Below are 17,597 nucleotides of genomic sequence, written 5' to 3'. Positions count from 1 at the left end.
TTAAACCAAAACAATGCAAAGTTAAAACTTCCCTGTTTCTTCTTCTGTGGTCTCCATCAGCAGCCTCCTCCCTGCTGTGAGTGTTGGCGGAAACGTTTGAATTTCCTAAATATTTCACGTCGTCACTACGACACCTGAGTTTAACACCTGTACATCTCCTAAATCCTTTTTCATTGCAGTAAACACAAGAACTTGATCTGGATCAGACTCATTAACACAAACCGGACTCCGCTCGTCTGTTCTCACATCGTTAGTTTTTATTCGCTGATGAAAAAATGTCAAACATCTCATAGTTTTTCTTTAATTTACAGTTAGTCTGAGAGCAAAGTGCTCAGTGAGGAACCTAAAAACCCCTGAGACACAAACCGCACACACGGGCTGATGTACATGTAGTCCATTAAAGCAATAAATTCCTCAATGCGCACTATATTGACAGAGAGCAGTGCCTACATGTCCCAGGATGCATTGCACACGAGCGCTACACTAACTAGCTGCAAATCAAAGTTACTCACCAAGCAAATTAATTCCTGCGTTCGACCATTTCTCTCAGGTACGATCAGACTGTATAACAACCTGGACGTCTGCGACGTCACCTGTAGGTTTCTGAACAGCTGCCTTAAAGCTCTAGGTGGGCGGAGCCGGCCATCGCCATCTTGGCAAACAGCAGGAAGTTCAGGCTTCTGTATCACAACAACGCTAACGCTAGCTGAGTTAGCACTGCTGCATAAAGTTTCAGTTTGCTTCAAATGAGGCTTAACGTTCACGCAGTTCCTCCTGCCCGCCCCTCAGTATTACAACATTAGCTCCGCCTGCTAGCCTTTCATGTCACGGCTAATGGTCAAATCATAGCGTTAGGTGACAAAACTCCTCCCTCAGAGGTCGTCTGCTCTCTCTTCTCAGCAGTTTGAGCAAAGGCACTTCTGACTTTGCTGAATATCCGAAACTAATTTAAAATGTATTCATGACGTCCATATTTTAGGACGCCATTTCCACTGTCGGAAACGTAGCCAGATGTCTGTGAAGGTTCTCAGTCATTCAGGTCAAAGGAAGGTTAAAACAAAGTCTGGCTTTAACTTGATTTTAACCTTCCTATTCTGCGAGTTGAGCGACATCTAGAGCGCCGGAGGGGGAAGCTAGAAATCCAAACTGAAGCAGTCTGACGTTCTCCAACTACGTCAAATGACGGCGCTGATCGCAACTATCACTAATTCAGCAAATTCCTGTGAATTCAGCGCAGTCTGGATCAATCACAGCAACGTTCCTGCAAACTTGAGTTATCATCACAGTTTCCTGCAAAGAATTGAGACACGTGATACCAACAGCGGACCGAGATCCAGATCTTTTTCACCAAAGAACCTTTTCTGCAGAACAGTTTTCACTTATTACCACAATTTCATCACAGCCAAACGCCCCAAAACATCGAAACTTTCATCGCAATATTTTAGAAAAGCTGCTGCAACATCACAAAAAAGGTCCTGGAGGAACAGACTACTCTACGACGTCAGCGTTCTCTGTCAGTGACTGACACTGAGGACTTTATTCTTCAATGGACGACCGTTAGCATCAGCCCTGAACACAGCTGTTCGGACTCCCTCAGCAGGTTTCTACATCGTCCACTCAGCCGCCCGTAAACATGGACGCAGCGTGAAACTGTTAGCGGCTAATGCTAACACTCTGACTGACTGGAGCAGGCTGAAGTGACCAGTAACACCAATAAAGTTGAGCGGTAACAGAGACAGCAGGACCAGTCCAAACTGGACCAGAGCCGTATGAAATCGGTCCAAACTGGACTAGAACAGTTTATTTTGTCAAAATAGATCTGCAGTTTTACATCAAACCAGTTTTTAAAAACAAGTCCAGTGTGTGCCATTACAGGTGAGCAGCCGGTGGACAGAGTCCGGACAGGCTGGTTTTACACCAGCTGAACCAGTTCAGACCGGTCTTAAACCAGAGGAGTCCAGCGCAGCGTGCCGATGGAGATCAGGGTCTGGCAGGTGGCTGAGTCCAGCCAGACGGACTCCACCAGATTGAAGTGCAGGAAGCCGAGAGCAAATCCACAGCTGACGTCTGACACGTGATGTTTACCCAGCAGCACCCGGGACACGCCCGCCAGGAAGGCCCACAGGTAGAGCAGGATCCTCAGGGGCACCTGGAGGACAGGCAGACTTTATTACCACCAGGCTCCTGATCTGCAGACCGGTTAACAGTCTAGTAACCAGATCCCTTTTCACTTTCTAGAAATCAGATCACTTTCTAGTAACCAGATCACTTTTCACTTTCTAGTAATCAGACCCCTTTTCACTTTCTAGTAACCAGATCACTTTTCACTTTCTAGTAATCAGATCACTTTTTACTTTCTTGTAATTAGATCACATTTTACTTTCTAGTAATCAGATCACATTTTATTTTCTAGTAATCAGATCACGTTTTACTTTCTAGTAATCAGATCACTTTTTACTTTCTAGTAATTAGATCACTTTTTACTTTCTAGTAATCAGATCACGTTTTACTTTCTAGTAATCAGATCACTTTTTACTTTCTAGTAATTAGATCACTTTTTACTTTCTAGTAATCAGATCCCTTTTCACTTTCTAGTAATCAGATCACTTTCTAGTAACCAGATCACTTTTTACTTTCTAGTAATCAGATCACTTTTTACTTTCTAGTAATTAGATCACTTTTTACTTTCTAGTAATCAGATCACGTTTTACTTTCTAGTAATCAGATCACGTTTTACTTTCTAGTAATTAGATCACGTTTTACTTTCTAGTAATCAGATCACGTTTTACTTTCTAGTAATCAGATCACGTTTTACTTTCTAGTAATTAGATCACGTTTTACTTTCTAGTAACCAGATCCCTTTTCACTTTCTAGTAATCAGACCCCTTTTCACTTTCTAGTAATCAGATCACTTTCTAGTAACCAGATCACACTTCACTTTCTAGTAACCAGATCACTTTTCACTTTCTAGTAACTAGATCACTTTCTAGTAACCAGATCACTTTTCACTTTCTAGTAACCAGACCCCTTTTCACTTTCTAGTAATCAGATCACTTTCTAGTAACCAGATCACTTTTCACTTTCTAGTAACCACATCACTTTCTAGTAACCAGATCACTTTTCACTTTCTAGTAACCACATCACTTTCTAGTAACCACATCACTTTCTAGTAACCAGATCTCTTTCTAGTAACCAGATCACTTTCTAGTAACCAGATCTCTTTCTAGTAACCAGATCTCTTTCTAGTAACCAGATCACTTTTCACTTTCTAGTAACCACATCACTTTTCACTTTCTAGTAACCAGATCACTTTCTAGTAACCAGATCACTTTCTAGTAACCAGATCACTTTCTAGTAACCAGATCACTTTCTAGTAACCAGATCACTTTTCACTTTCTAGTAACCAGATCTCTTTCTAGTAACTAGATCTCTTTCTAGTAACTAGATCACTTTCTAGTAACTAGATCACTTTCTAGTAGCTAGATCACTTTCTAGTAACCAGATCACTTTTCACTTTCTAGTAACCAGATCTCTTTCTAGTAACTAGATCTCTTTCTAGTAACTAGATCTCTTTCTAGTAACTAGATCTCTTTCTAGTAACTAGATCACTTTCTAGTAGCTAGATCACTTTCTAGTAGCTAGATCACTTTCTAGTAACCAGATCACTTTCTAGTAACCAGATCACTTTCTAGTAACCAGATCACTTTCTAGTAACCAGATCACTTTTCACTTTCTAGTAACCAGATCACTTTTCACTTTCTAGTAACCAGATCACTTTTCACTTTCTAGTAACCAGATCACTTTCTAGTAACTAGATCACTTTCTAGTAACTAGATCACTTTTCACTTTCTAGTAACCAGATCACTTTCTAGTAACCAGATCACTTTTCACTTTCTAGTAACCAGATCACTTTTCACTTTCTAGTAACCAGATCACTTTCTAGTAACCAGACCCCTTTTAACTTTCTAGTAACTAGATCACTTTCTAGTAACCATATCACTTTCTCAGGCTACTCCCCAGTAATCACATCCTGACACGCCAACCTCAGACCGGCGGCGTACTCACAGGTAAAGGCAGCGTTCTGTCCAACACAGTATAAATGATACTAACCGCCAGCACCAGGTGGTTCAGTAGGAACTTGGAGACCATGACGGCTCGGCTGGCGTGGGCTGCTGGGAAAGAATATGTATCCATGGCAACGTAGTCCAAAATCCCAGGAGGGAAATCCCACGGTCCGCGGCGTTTGACCAACTTCTGCATCCCGGCGACCGTCATCAGGTCCAGGATCAGAGCTGCAGGAGACAGACGGGGACATGTTGGACTAATGTGGTGCTAACGTGCTAACACCATCATGTGACCTGCTGACATGAAGCCATCAGAGACCGCGTGCTGTCCTGTCGTCATTCTCACCCAGCAGCAGGTTTACGAGGACTTCCTGTCCAGCCAGCGTGTTGCTCCTCCACAGGCAGATCAGAGTCCCAAAGAGCCAGGGGAGGGCGTGTCCTGTGAGGGCCAGCAGGGTCACCATAGAGCGCAGCGGGGCCCCGGAGCCGCGGGTCCCCACGCACACGCCCAGACGCTTGGACAGGCTGATGTCGATGGCCAGCAGAGAGTTGATGGCGATGCCTCGAAACGAAGGATTCAGCTGCATACAGTCCTCCTTCACCCCCCCATCGGCTGCTGAGCCCCCCTCTGAGGAGTCCCTCGACCCCCTGAGGACAGAGACCAGGACAGGACAGAGACGGGTCAGGAGGTGACGGGCTGCAGACTGACTCATGTACTGGTTTTTTGTACAGGTATTAATCTGTGTTTCAGGTCTGCAAGTTCTGTGTTCTGTTTTGTTGTTGTGTTCAAAGTTTGAAGGTAAAACTGTGTTGGCCCGGTAACAAGTTTAGAGCTGCGATATAAACAGGTCATCCTGTAACCAGCTGATCTCCATCCTGGCTCTGCCTACATCTGTCCACTGCAGAGCCTCTAATCACAACCTGGAGGGGAATTTCTATAATTCTAACATTAGATATATAATTATAATGTCCATTTAATGTTCGTTTACTGTTAATATATATTAATTATAGAATGATACTTTTTTGATTATATATACTAGCATAACATTAATTCCAGTTACAGCAGTTTATTGTTGTGGGTTTTCATGCAATGCAAGAAAAGTGCTCTACGTGGTGGTTCAGTTACTCTCTAATTAGTTAATAAGTCATATTCTGCTCATTTTCAGGTTCCTCATCTTATTTAGAGTTTGTACCAGAGCAGGTTTCCATGGTTATATGTTTGTCATGCTGCACATTGCTGCAGCTCCTCTTTTCAGCCTGTGTTGAAGGCTTCGTTTTAGCTATGGAGTGATACATCTTGTCTCTAAATGATCTTTGTTGGGAGTTGCACATGCTCAGTTCCTAGTTAAGGACTACTAGCCAATCAGAAGCAGAGTCGTGACAAAAAAAATCCAGCTGTGTTCAGAGCAGAGTTTTCTGCTGGAGACGGGAACACACTTTGGGCACAAAAAAGGTTTACAACTCATTAAAGGAGAGAGAGAGGAGTTTAACTGAAGACCTCCACTGTGGAGTCGCTGCCGGTGCAGCCTCCTCTCTCAGGTCGGCCGTCAGGAATGTTTTGCATTAATGCAAATCAGTCACTGCTGCCAGCTCCTTTTCTAACTGTGTATAGAGTGTCCACAGGAGGACTGCTGCTAACGGTGATTTTAGTATTCAAAGCTTCTATAGATTATTTCAACGATTCATCGATGAGTCGTTTAAGAAGTACTTTTGCTTGGCGGCGGAAAACACACGTGCAATGTGAAGCGGGAAATGATCCTGCACAGGAAACAGCTGTTTGTTATTATAAAGATAACCGTTATAGAGACTGGGTGAAAGGACGGATCAGCTCACGCAGTTAGCAGGATGGTCTGAGCTACAGAGACACCCAGTGACCTCCTGACTGTGAGGTCACAGCTCGCGGCCCAAAAAGGAACAACAAACGCACGTGGTCACATTTTCAGCTGAGGACTGCGGCTTACTTTGGCTTCAACTCAACAATCATGATTTCAGTTAAATGCTAACGTTACTGTTACCTCATCAGTTTGGTTTTACGGTGGACGGACGGCAACATTACAGAGTTGTTGTTTCCTTTAACTTGAAATGATCCCAGACTTTGGACACTTTTTGTCCCTCGCTGTTTTCTCTCTCCCTCCACTTTGCAAACAGCGGCATTAAACTCACGTCGTGATTAAACTGCAGTTTAACTCAGCTGATAGATAGCTGGCAGTAAAACGCCAGAGGACATATTACTCTTCAAAGGGAAGTTACGAACGAGAAGAGTGGAAGAGGCAAAGTTCCACTCTTAATCAACGACGATGCGATTTCCTGTGAGTGGATGTGGCTGCTGTGTGGACGGATCAACGTCCTGTTCTGACAGAATACACGTTACAATGTTGACTAAATAATTAAATACAAATCAACAACAAACTCGGGAGAAGTTTGTTGTTGATTTGTATTTAATTATTTAGTCAATGCTGCACATGCTGCACATGATTAAACTTGTTTCCTGTCAAATCGCATGCTTTTATTTATTTGCTGTCCTGAGGCCGGAGCGTCTGCAGGTGGACCTCATTAATGCGAAGTGATAACTTTTCTTTACTGTCCCGCCCCGTTCAGGCTGTGATTGGCTGGTCGCTGATGAGCTCATCGACTTGAAAAGCTGAGCGTTTCAACAGAAGGCAGCTGACGGGGCTCCAGACACAAACCTTCCTCATCTTCTGTCTCACCGCTCCACCTGCCCAAGCGTCTCTCGCGCTGTTTTTGTAAAACGAGCGGCGGCAGGTCAGACGATGTTTTGACTGATTGGCGGCGGGGCGGGGGGATCACGGCGGGTCTTTACTGGCCCAGTGTGCACTTGAGGGGCGTTTTGTGAGGGACATGGCCTCGCTGCAGAGCTGCTGATGATCCCCTTACACTTGCACACTGAAGCCTCTCAGAATCACTGAGTTTCTCTTCTGGACCAGGACCAGAGACCGCGTCATAAAGGGTCAAGAACTGATTCAGTTCTGGAGTTCATCACCGAGCGGAAAGAAACTGAAGATAAAGATCAGGTTTCTGGTTTTTATAGTCCTGAGATTAACTGAGACCAACAGCTGCTGGAAGTTTACTGAAGTTTACAGTCTGAACCTTTAAAACTGAGGGGTCCTGGATCAGGATCAGGGTCCGTTATCATGTTATCATGTCAGTGGGCGGAGTCTTACCTCAGTCCTGCGTCCTCCTGCTGACTCTGCTGTCTTAAGGAGGCCCTCCTTGGACCGCCACCCCCCCGCCCCTCCCCCGCCGCCTGCTCCCTGCGGGGGGGCTGGTTCAGGGACAGAAACTCAGGCCGGTTCAGGACGTTGTTCCGGTCTCTGGCCCGGCACCGGGCCTGGCTGCCGGGCATGACGGCGTGTTGGAGGTGCTGCTGGCGAAACGGCGTGCAGCGCTGCAGGACTGTGACAGAGCAGGTCTGAGACTCTGAGGGACTCTGCTATAAATAGATCAGCTGGCCTTCTTCTTCTGCCGTCAGCTGTTCAGAGAGGGAGGCTGGAAAAACACTGAACACACACACACACACACACACACACACACACACACAGAGTGTAAGCAGCTCCACCTGTCACAGGTCAGTCTGCTCGCCGTGCTGCGTTCAGGTCCCGTCAGACTTCTTCATTCTGTTGTTTTTCACATTAACAAAGTGCCGCCGCTTGAACAAAATGACGTGTTGGACTATTTCTTTGGACAGAGCCTGGCTAGCTGTTTCCCCCTGTTTCCAGTCTTTATGCTAAGCTAGGCTAACCGGCTGCTGGCTCTACAGGCATGAGCGAGTCTGAACGCGTTGGACGGTTCCAGCATTTCCGTCCAACGTCAAACTCGTGTTCCCTCTGACAGAAACAGAGTAGCGGACTGATGCCGGGTGCTCAAACTCAAGATGGACTCTTTGAATGTGAAACCAGATCATCATCTTGCTGCTGTTCTGGGTGGACACGACTCTTTGAACTTTGACCTGAAAGACGGCCCAGAAGCTGACCGACGAACAGAAGCGTGGGATCACAGACTGACCTCGGGTCAGACCCCAGCGTGCAGAAAACACAGTTTGAGTCTCTGAGATGTAGCGACATTAGCATCGTAGCACGTAAACAGCGTGCAGCTCGTGTGTCTGCTGCCATGGGAACCTTCAGAGGAAGCGGCTTAAAAACAAACGTGACGTCTAATCTGATCGAACGTTCTTCACTTTCAAAACACAGCAGTTGGGGGTCGTCACGCTAAATCTGGAATTTAATACAGCTTTCAGATCTGACGGTCCGTCGCCACACGAACACGCCATCAGGTGTTTTACCTGCAGGGAGGCTCTAATGAAGACACTATCCAGGTGCATCTTGGGATGTAGGTCAGCTCCACCTCTGCTGCTCAGAATTGGACCGTTCACTTTTTAATCCCACAAGAACAACTGGTCTCTGAGGCTGTGGCGGCGAAACATGAACGTCTTCCTCAGATCTGTTTCAGGCTGCATTTAGTCTCTCTCCACCGCAACACGCCGTTCATATAGAATATCATCTGCTCACATTCTGCGTGCTAAACCGGAGCTGGCGAGACCCGAGCCAGGCTAAAAACAGAACACACTCCCACAAGACCCCCTCCTCCAATCCTGAACCTCCCGCTGACCTCCAGAGTTCACCTTGCTGCAGCGACGTACAGGTGTACTGCAGGTCGCTGTGACATCACAGCTGGGTGTGGTCAGAGGAGAATTGCAGAGAATCTCTTACTGTTGTGACGTCTCGTTTTGCCCTGAAGAGATTCAGAAGACAGAAACTCGGACAGGCCGGAGGAAGTGACGGCAGAGGATCAGAGATTGATTTGATCTCCCGGTCATGATGGTGAAGACGCTGGGTCAGCGTGCTCGCCACCGAAACATCTGTGACGCGTAGAAAGAGACAGATCCAACGCTGGAGAGATTATATTTACAAATGTGTGCAGAGACTTTTAATAACGTGATTTGAAGGAGGAGTTTTTGGGCCATTGTAGATTAAAATATATATATATTAGGGAGCCACGAGCGCGAGAAAAAACAAACTTTAAAGAGTAAATTTCTCTTTCATCTCAGAGCTCGTTCATTCCTAACATTGTTTCTTCTAAATGTGTTAATTCTTTTACATTTACCACTTCAAGTCTTCTCCTAAATTGATGTTTTAACTCATGATTTTACCAAGTTAACTTTAAATGTCTTTAAAAGTTTCATCTCATAAATTCAGTCAGTCTCTTGTAAATTTGTGTTTGAACTCAGAGAATGTCGAAGATTTTTTTTTCATGAATTGGACTTTTGTCTAATAAATGTACCAGTTTACTGTCATAGTTTATCTAAGAAAACGTAAAAAAAAGTAACTAGTAATGGGTAATATTTGAACTTTTGAGTCACTACCCCAACACTGCACATCAGCCCCGTTTGCCCCAACTGTTCCCCAAAATGTGCAGCCACGATTTGTCACCTGACGACCGCAAGTGTCAACGGGTAGGAACAAGCCAATCATAGACGACGAGGCCCCGACAGAGACACTGAGCGGTGGTTCCTGGCCCCCGCTCCAATAAGGAGGGGTTCAAAGTGTCAAACTGAAGCAAAGAGGGTTGCGGAAGGTCGTCGGTTCAATCCCGGCTCCTCCAGTCTGCGTGTCGAAGTGTCCTTGATACTGAACCCCGAACTGCCCCTGGCGGCTGTTCCGCCAGTGTGTGAATGTGAGTGAATGGTGAATGCGAGGTAGCGTAAAAGCGCTTTGAGTGGTCGAACAGACTAGAAAGGTGCTGTACAGATACGGAGCATTTACATTTGTTCCAATCGTTCCGAATTCATAGCATCAAACTTTCGCTCATCCAATGGGAGACGTGGATTTGTTCTGAATTCTCAGTTGTCCCGCCTCCTGCTGCATCGTTTCATTTGGTTTGTGATATTTATGTTTTATTTGCAGCCTATTATCATGTTCATCATTCACCCTCAGCCCAGAGTTAAAGCTGCACGCCCTTCTGTTCTAACCTGGTTCTAACTCTGCTGTCAGCTTCTAGCAGCTCTGACAACAAACTCACCTCAGAAATGTCCTCATGTCACCATCTGGCCAAAAGAAGGATTTACCTGTGTGCTAAATACTGCGTGAATCTTTCTTCTCCAGACACATTCCAGTGTGTAACATCCAACACTCACATTGAGTCAAGCAAGAAGAGAATCCATACAAGTCTTTCCATACAACATTTATCCAACATGGCTGTTCCGACCCGTGAGGTCTGTGTATCTGTGTTGCTGTGGGTGTGTCTGTCTCTCCTGCAGGTGTGTACCTGAACCCAGCAGAGTTAGAACCAGGTTAGAACAGAAGGGCGTGCAGCTTTAACTCTGGGCTGAGGGTGAATGATGAACATGATAATAGGCTGCAAATAAAACATAAATATCACAAACCAAATGAAATGAACAACAATAAATACATCTGTATCGGTAATCTGGATTCAAAACGTTTAATAAAGACACAGACCAGGTCTTCATTTAAATCCTGCCACCTGCTGGTAGAAAGGACAAACAGCTTGGTTCATTACGCTGGAAACCACATTAAATATGTATTTAATATTAAAAATATAGCGCTGACAGTAACAACTCTGCACACAATCATTTCTTAGGTTAACCTGTATTAGCCTACCAACTGTACCGCACCAAACAATGCGCTTAAAAACACGAGACTCTTGCTGTTTACATGAATAAATGCACAATATTATAGTGCATGTAATCATACTGTTGCTAACGTATTTCTCTCAGTCCAGGTTTATTTAAAGTTACAGATCCAGACGTTCTAAAAGCTTGGCTTTTATTTTAATGTCTGTACTCTTACTTCTGGCTCACCTGTCTTTATTTTCTCAACATCTATCTTCAAATGGAGAAATGAAAATAGGGATTTCAAAAAAAAACAAATTCAGAACGTTATTTGAATTTGGTTTAGTCGTTTTTTGTTTTTGGATTCAGAAACCAAAAACTAAGAAACGGGTTTGTTCGTTTTGTGGTTCAGAACGTACACGGACCACGACAGTAGTACGTAAAACTTGCAGGAATTATTGTAAGTGTTGTCTGACATCAGTCCCGCCGAGCTAACTGAGGTGGTTTTGCGGCGCTTTGTGACACCGCTGACTGATCGATGTTGCAGCTAACGTTCCAACCGGAGCTTTATAAAGTTCTTAAAACGTCAAACTTTAATTTTACTGCACGGAGTTTATTATATAAACTATTTTTCAGCGCTTTGTGTAAGCCAGCTAACGTTCATGCTGTTGAAAGTGTTTATTTAACGCAGGCTAATGTGACCGCTAATAAAGTAACGCTGGTTAACGTTACATCAGCTGTGCGACCTTTATTATTTATTTCATACGTGTAACTTCAGGCAGCTAAAGTCCTCGCTGTTTAACTTTAACCCTCAGTGCTGTTAGCTAATAACGTTCCACCTGCAGTCGGTGTGCGATTCGTCGTTCCACATTATGCTGCCTGCTGTGAGTCCATCAGAATCACTTTTATTGGCCAGACGTGTGATTAGAAGAAGAAGAAATATGCAACCGCCAGTCCAGCAGAGCTGAAGGCAGCTGCTAGGGTTTTATTGGTATCAGCCACAAGCTGGAAAATATTTACTGTTTAATTTTAATATATAAGGAGACGTCAGAGTTCAGCAGGACGCCGTTATCTGGCGCTGCTGTCCTGTTAGATTTTAGCTCGCCCTGCTTTCAAAGACTGAATGTAAGTTTTAATAAACTGCTAACAGTCATGTGATGCCATTAATTCATTATTTCTTCATAATCATTACTGCAGCACTCTGCTGATGTTCCTTTCCTCTGTTTGAATGGAACATCCAACATTCATACGACACGTTCACATGTCACAAATAGAAAAATAAGAAGAACAGCTAAATATAAACTCTATACACCTTTTTATATACAGACTGATGCCAGGTTTAACTTACAGGACGCCTTCACTGCTGCTCCTCAGCGACCCGGACTCTGTGGAGGCAGTCAGGTTCCACCGGGCGTTTGAGGAGGCGCGGGAGAAGACGGGCCCTTGTAGTCTCGCAGGAGCGAGACCCCCCTCTGCAACCTCCGGCGGCCCTCGTCACGGTCCAGCCTGCAGAGTCACCAGCTCCCTCCTCCTCACCACCGCCGTTACCACCTGAACCTCTGGCCGATCTACAACCAGCCTCCCCCCTCGCATGTCGGCTGTTCCTGTGGATGCCGCACAGGATCTGGCGTCTGCAGCTGACGTGCCCCCCAGCCGTTGTGCACCGGGTCCGTGACAAAGGCTGGGTTGTACAGGACCATCCGGAGGGTCCTGGACGTCGACGGCTGGTATCTCATGGCCACCGAGTACCTGGAGTGCCGTCGGTGTAAGAAGAAGGTCGGAGGGTGGTCACAGCTGCCCCCCCCCCACCTACAGCTGCCGGTTTCCAGCTGGACTCACGTACAAGTAAGGAAATATATTAAACACAGGCTTCCATATGTTTCATTAAATACATTAGACATAATATCTGATGCCTGCCTCGTGTTTCTGCAGGCTGTCCTGTGCCCAGAGGGGGGGTCGCACAGCTGAGGTCTCGCACTCTGGGCAACAGTGCTACTCGGCTGTACAACACCCTGCGGGAGCAACACTCGGACGCCTGGATGCGGAGAGCGATCCAGTTCCTGGCCTTGTGCTCGGTTAGGGGCCCCAGATGCCCCCTCTGCCATCACCCATCTGGCTGCTGACGGTTTATGGCTACGATGTCCTGACGCGGCTGGATGAGTACAAGGCCAGGATCACGTCCACCTTTGGATCCATCCTGAAGATGGATTCCACAAGGAAGGCGAGTAAAGGGTCTCACAACTGCATCATTTCTCACTTTTATTTCACTGTGTGTGTGTGTGTGTGTGTGTGTGTGTGTGCGCACACTCAACACACACACAGATATATGCATTAACATTTGAAACGTCTCTCACTGTTCAGGTGACGAGGAAGCTCGCCGGTACCGCTTCCGACACGGTCGCCTGGGTTACCAACGTTGGTAATGAGCACGGGCAGGTCCTCATCAGCGTCCTCACCTGCTCTGAGGGTCTGTCCAGGATGGTGGCCGGACTGATGAGGCGGTACCGTCTCGCCGGGGTACCCCCCCCCCCCCAGCTGATCTACGTCGACCGCGACTGTTGCAACAGAGACGTTGCGTCAAAGACAGCTGCCTTGTTTCAGGTATCACTGACACTGAAAATACTGATAATAGCAGCAGTTTTTATCTCACTACATTTAGAAGAAATGACCCCCCCCCCCCTCACCCCGAGGGGAGTCGTCCTGATTCTAATATAGACCCCAGCCATGAGCTTTTCTTGTATGACGATGATGATGATTCAGGAGACAGTATTTACAATAACTGTTGTAATACTGTAATAAAATATTCAAACAGATAAAGAACAGATTCTATTTTTTCCTCACAGGAGTGGGGACAGCTGGCGGTTCGACTCCACATCTGGCACCTGATGCGACGCTTCGCAGCTGGTGTGACCACTGAGAGCCACGAGCTGTACCCCACCTTCATGAGGCAGCTGTCTCACTGCATCTTCGAGGTGGACGCCGAAGATGCACGCCATCTCACTGAGGGTAAGCAGTCCCAGCTGGAGGGGCAGCACGGGATGGTCGGCCTGACTGACGCCGAGGTGATCCGGAGGATCTCCAGGGAGGAGTGGAGGCTCCACTGTCGCCGTCAGACACGTGTGGCCGAGGACACAGCGCTCCTCATCCAGGAGCTCCTCGACACCTTCGGCGGTGCAGCAGGACGCGACAGCCTGTGGATCCCATTGCTCGACGCTCTCCACACCCAGGACATCTGGAGTACGCAGAGGCGCCACATCAGCTGCATTTAGGACCCAGCCGGCGTGCAGCTGTACACCCAGACCGGCAGGGTGACAAAGGGCGGAGTCATTCTGCCGGTTTACCGCTGCGCTCCACGTCTCTGGAGTCCTTCCACCTCAACCGGTTCATCCCAGGTACCTTATTGTGTCTCACAACTTAAATATTCTGAATTCACACTTCACGCACAAGTAATTAAATAGTACTATATGGAACGATATGGAAAAAATTGGCGGGGCCCCCTGGGCCAAATTAGCAGGAACGATACAGAGAACAGTGGCGGGCCTCCTGAGCTGACTAAATAGGAACGATACAAAGAAGATTGGCGGGGCCCCAGGAACTGACTAAATAGGACGGCTTCCTGAGAGTCCAAACTTTCAGCAGTAGATTAAGCTCCTCGACAAGAGTCTGATCCTGTGACGTTACAAGATGTTTTTTAGGTCAGAAGTTTAAGTGAACATGTGGAAATTAACTTTACCTGATATTTAAAGTATTTTACAGCTCTGTGTAGAACTTCTGTCCTGCTGCACATGAAGACAGTCCTCCTGGATCTGTCCTCTGGCTCAGAGCCAAAGTTTCAGAGACCCTTCAGAGTAGTAAAGTCCTAAAACTCCAGATTTCTCCCTGGGTCAGGGTCACGCATATTTATAAAATCTCAAAAATGGCAGAAAATGAGGAACGCTTCACGAATTTGCGTGTCATCCTTGCGCAGGGGCCATGCTAATCTTCTCTGTATCGTTCCAATTTTAGTATATGTGCTACCGGAGTAACACAACAAAGCCCTGCGGCTGGGCTCTATATATAGGGGCCTGTCCCGGGACCAGCCAGGGTCAGGGTGGCTGCGCATACAGAGGCTGGAGGAGACAAACGGCCTCTAACTGGCTATAATCTGCTCAGAAATCAGAGTATGCAGAGGTCTGGGTGCTGGACTGTGGTCCCTGAACCTATAGTGACACTCTGAGACCACATCTGACCCGGTCTGACTCTGCTCCAGTTCCCGTCTGCCCTGCTGAGGAGCTCACGGGGCTGATGGGAAATCTATGCAAAGAGCCTTTATGTGTGGCAGTCAGGATTGGCTGAAGGCGAGACAACAAAAGACCTCCTCACAGCTCCTCCCCCTGCATTCCTCCAAGCGGGCCCCCACTGTGCTGAAAGGGCTGCTGGGAGGGGCCCAGGGGGAGGGGCGAGCGGGGGAGGGAGGCAGAGAGTAACTGCTTCTTTCACTCAGGCGATCGCAGCAACAAGCAGCTCCTCCTCAGCGTCTGCAGAGACGGAGAGGAAACAGGCTGACGCTCAGCAGAAGCTTCTGAGATTAAGATCATGGCGTCCGGCTGCAGGACGGCTGATGTGATCGCTTACGCTTACAGAAGCTAAACTTCTGCAGACTGACAGGGTTTATATGTATGTGGGTATAAATGCTCCAGGATCTGGACTGAATGGGCAAAAAGAGACAACTCTGCCACCTCATTCACACTCGGCTACAGTCAAACTGGACCTATGCTTTATTACAGCAGCTCCTCAGAGGTTAGAAAGATTATCGATTATCTGAACCATTAAAATTATTAACTTCGTTACTGATGATATTATATGACTGTTTCACACCAACATTATCAACTGGAACTAGCTGGTAACACATGGGTTGTGTTGATAACTGTTAGCAATAATAGCATTGTTAGCTGCAGCTAAGGCTACTGTAGGATATTTGGTGAATTAGCATGTTAGCAATAATAGCATTATTAGCAGCAGATTGGGCTACTGAACCAGGGTTTGTGAATGAGCATGTTAGCAACAGCAGCATGGCTAGCAGCAGCTAAGGCTACTGTAGGACGTTTGGTGAATTAGCATGTTGGCAATGATAGCATTGTTAGCAGGAGCTAAGGCTAACGTAGGACGTTTGGTGAATTAGCATGTTAGCAATAATAGCATAGTTAGCAGCAGCTAAGGCTTATATATAGGACATTTAGTAAATTAACAATAGTAGCACTGTTTGCAGGCGCTAAGGCTAACGTAGGACGTTTGGTGAATTAGCATGTTAGCAATAATAGCATAATTAGCAGCAGCTAAGGCTTATATATAGGACATTTAGTAAATTAACAATAGTAGCACTGTTAGCAGGCGCTAAGGCTAACGTAGGACGTTTGGTGAATTAGCATGTTAGCAATAATAGCATAGTTAGCAGCAGCTAAGGCTTATATATAGGACATTTAGTAAATTAACAATAGTAGCACTGTTAGCAGGCGCTAAGGCTAACGTAGGACGTTTGGTGAATTAGCATGTTAGCAATAATAGCATAATTAGCAGCAGCTAAGGCTTATATATAGGACATTTAGTAAATTAACAATAGTAGCATTGTTAGCAGGAGCTAAGGCTAACGTAGGACGTTTGGTGAATTAGCATGTTAGCAATAATAGCATAGTTAGCAGCAGCTAAGGCTTATATATAGGACATTTAGTAAATTAACAATAGTAGCATTGTTAGCAGGAGCTAAGGCTAACGTAGGACGTTTGGTGAATTAGCATGTTAGCAATAATAGCATAATTAGCAGCAGCTAAGGCTTATATATAGGACATTTAGTAAATTAACAATAGTAGCATTGTTAGCAGGAGCTAAGGCTAACGTAGGACGTTTGGTGAATTAGCATGTTAGCAATAATAGCATAGTTAGCAGCAGCTAAGGCTTATATATAGGACATTTAGTAAATTAACAATAGTAGCATTGTTAGCAGGAGCTAAGGCTAACGTAGGACGTTTGGTGAATTAGCATGTTAGCAATAATAGCATAATTAGCAGCAGCTAAGGCTTATATATAGGACACTTAGTAAATTAACAATAGTAGCACTGTTAGCAGGAGCTAAGGCTAATGTTTAGTCCAGAATTTCTAAACATACAGTATCAGAAAATGAAGCCTTCCAGCTTCCATACCTTCATCTTCAAACCTTTCTGTTTTCAAGTCCAGATGAATATTTTCTTATGTCAGAAATCGTTACGAGTCTCTGACCCAGCTAACTATGACATCACAGGGTCTGGAGTCACAGGGAGGTCAGAGCGAGCCCGACCAATCAGAGCAGCCTATTCACCATAATTACGAAGTAAATGAATAAACACGACAACTGCCAACTCTCACACAGTGGACACTTTTCACACACTCTCATGCTGTACATTTATGCTCTCAAGCAGTAAAAAACAAACGTATAACTGATCACTTCGCCCGGCTGATGAGACACCGACGTACGCCGTGACCGCGCTGTAAATCCAGACAGTTAAACGGAAACTAACTATAAACATATAAAAGCTGAAGCAGCGTTGTTCTGATGGGACCTAAATTTTTATATTTGTGTGTGTATATATACCTACACACACACACACACACACACACACACACACACACACACACACACACACACACACACACACACACAGGTGCTGGTCATATAATTAGAATATCATCAAAAAGTTGCTTTATTTCAGTAATTCCATTCAAAAAGTGAAACTTGGATATTATATTCATTCATTACACACAGACTGATGTATTTCAAATGTTTATTTCATTTAATTGTGATGATTAAAACTGACTTCAGTATCTCTGAAAATTAGAAAATTACTTAAGGCCAATACAAAAAAGGATTTTTAGAAATTTTGGCCAACTGAAAAGTATGAACATGAAAAGTATGAGCATGTACAGCACTCAGTACT

General features: G+C 45.5%; 1 protein-coding gene and 1 non-coding gene across 2 annotated transcripts; both read right to left on the bottom strand.

Moving 5' to 3' along the window:
* Nucleotides 1-235: 235 nt before the first annotated feature.
* LOC119891594 (inactive phospholipid phosphatase 7-like) lies at nucleotides 236-8,443 on the bottom strand. Its single transcript, XM_038703364.1, has 5 exons — nucleotides 8,365-8,443; nucleotides 7,247-7,582; nucleotides 4,411-4,712; nucleotides 4,111-4,292; nucleotides 236-2,149 (listed from the first exon to the last, which is right to left on the bottom strand). Exons 2-5 carry the CDS (start codon nucleotides 7,426-7,428, stop codon nucleotides 1,943-1,945), a joined length of 873 nt encoding a protein of 290 aa, XP_038559292.1. The 5' UTR covers nucleotides 7,429-7,582; nucleotides 8,365-8,443; the 3' UTR covers nucleotides 236-1,942.
* A 6,129-nt stretch (nucleotides 8,444-14,572) lies between these two features.
* On the bottom strand, nucleotides 14,573-14,678 carry LOC119892549. Its single transcript, XR_005442583.1, has one exon. It is a non-coding gene; the product is annotated as a U6 spliceosomal RNA (small nuclear RNA).
* Nucleotides 14,679-17,597: the final 2,919 nt, after the last annotated feature.

The sequence above is a fragment of the Micropterus salmoides genome, unplaced genomic scaffold (genome assembly GCF_014851395.1).
Source record: "Micropterus salmoides isolate LMB-PRFRI ecotype aquatic unplaced genomic scaffold, ASM1485139v1 Ms_hic_scaffold_7, whole genome shotgun sequence".
Lineage (NCBI taxonomy): Eukaryota > Metazoa > Chordata > Actinopteri > Centrarchiformes > Centrarchidae > Micropterus > Micropterus salmoides.
The sequence above is the reverse complement of the archived record's forward strand: the minus strand, read 5'-3'. Positions and strand labels throughout refer to the sequence as shown.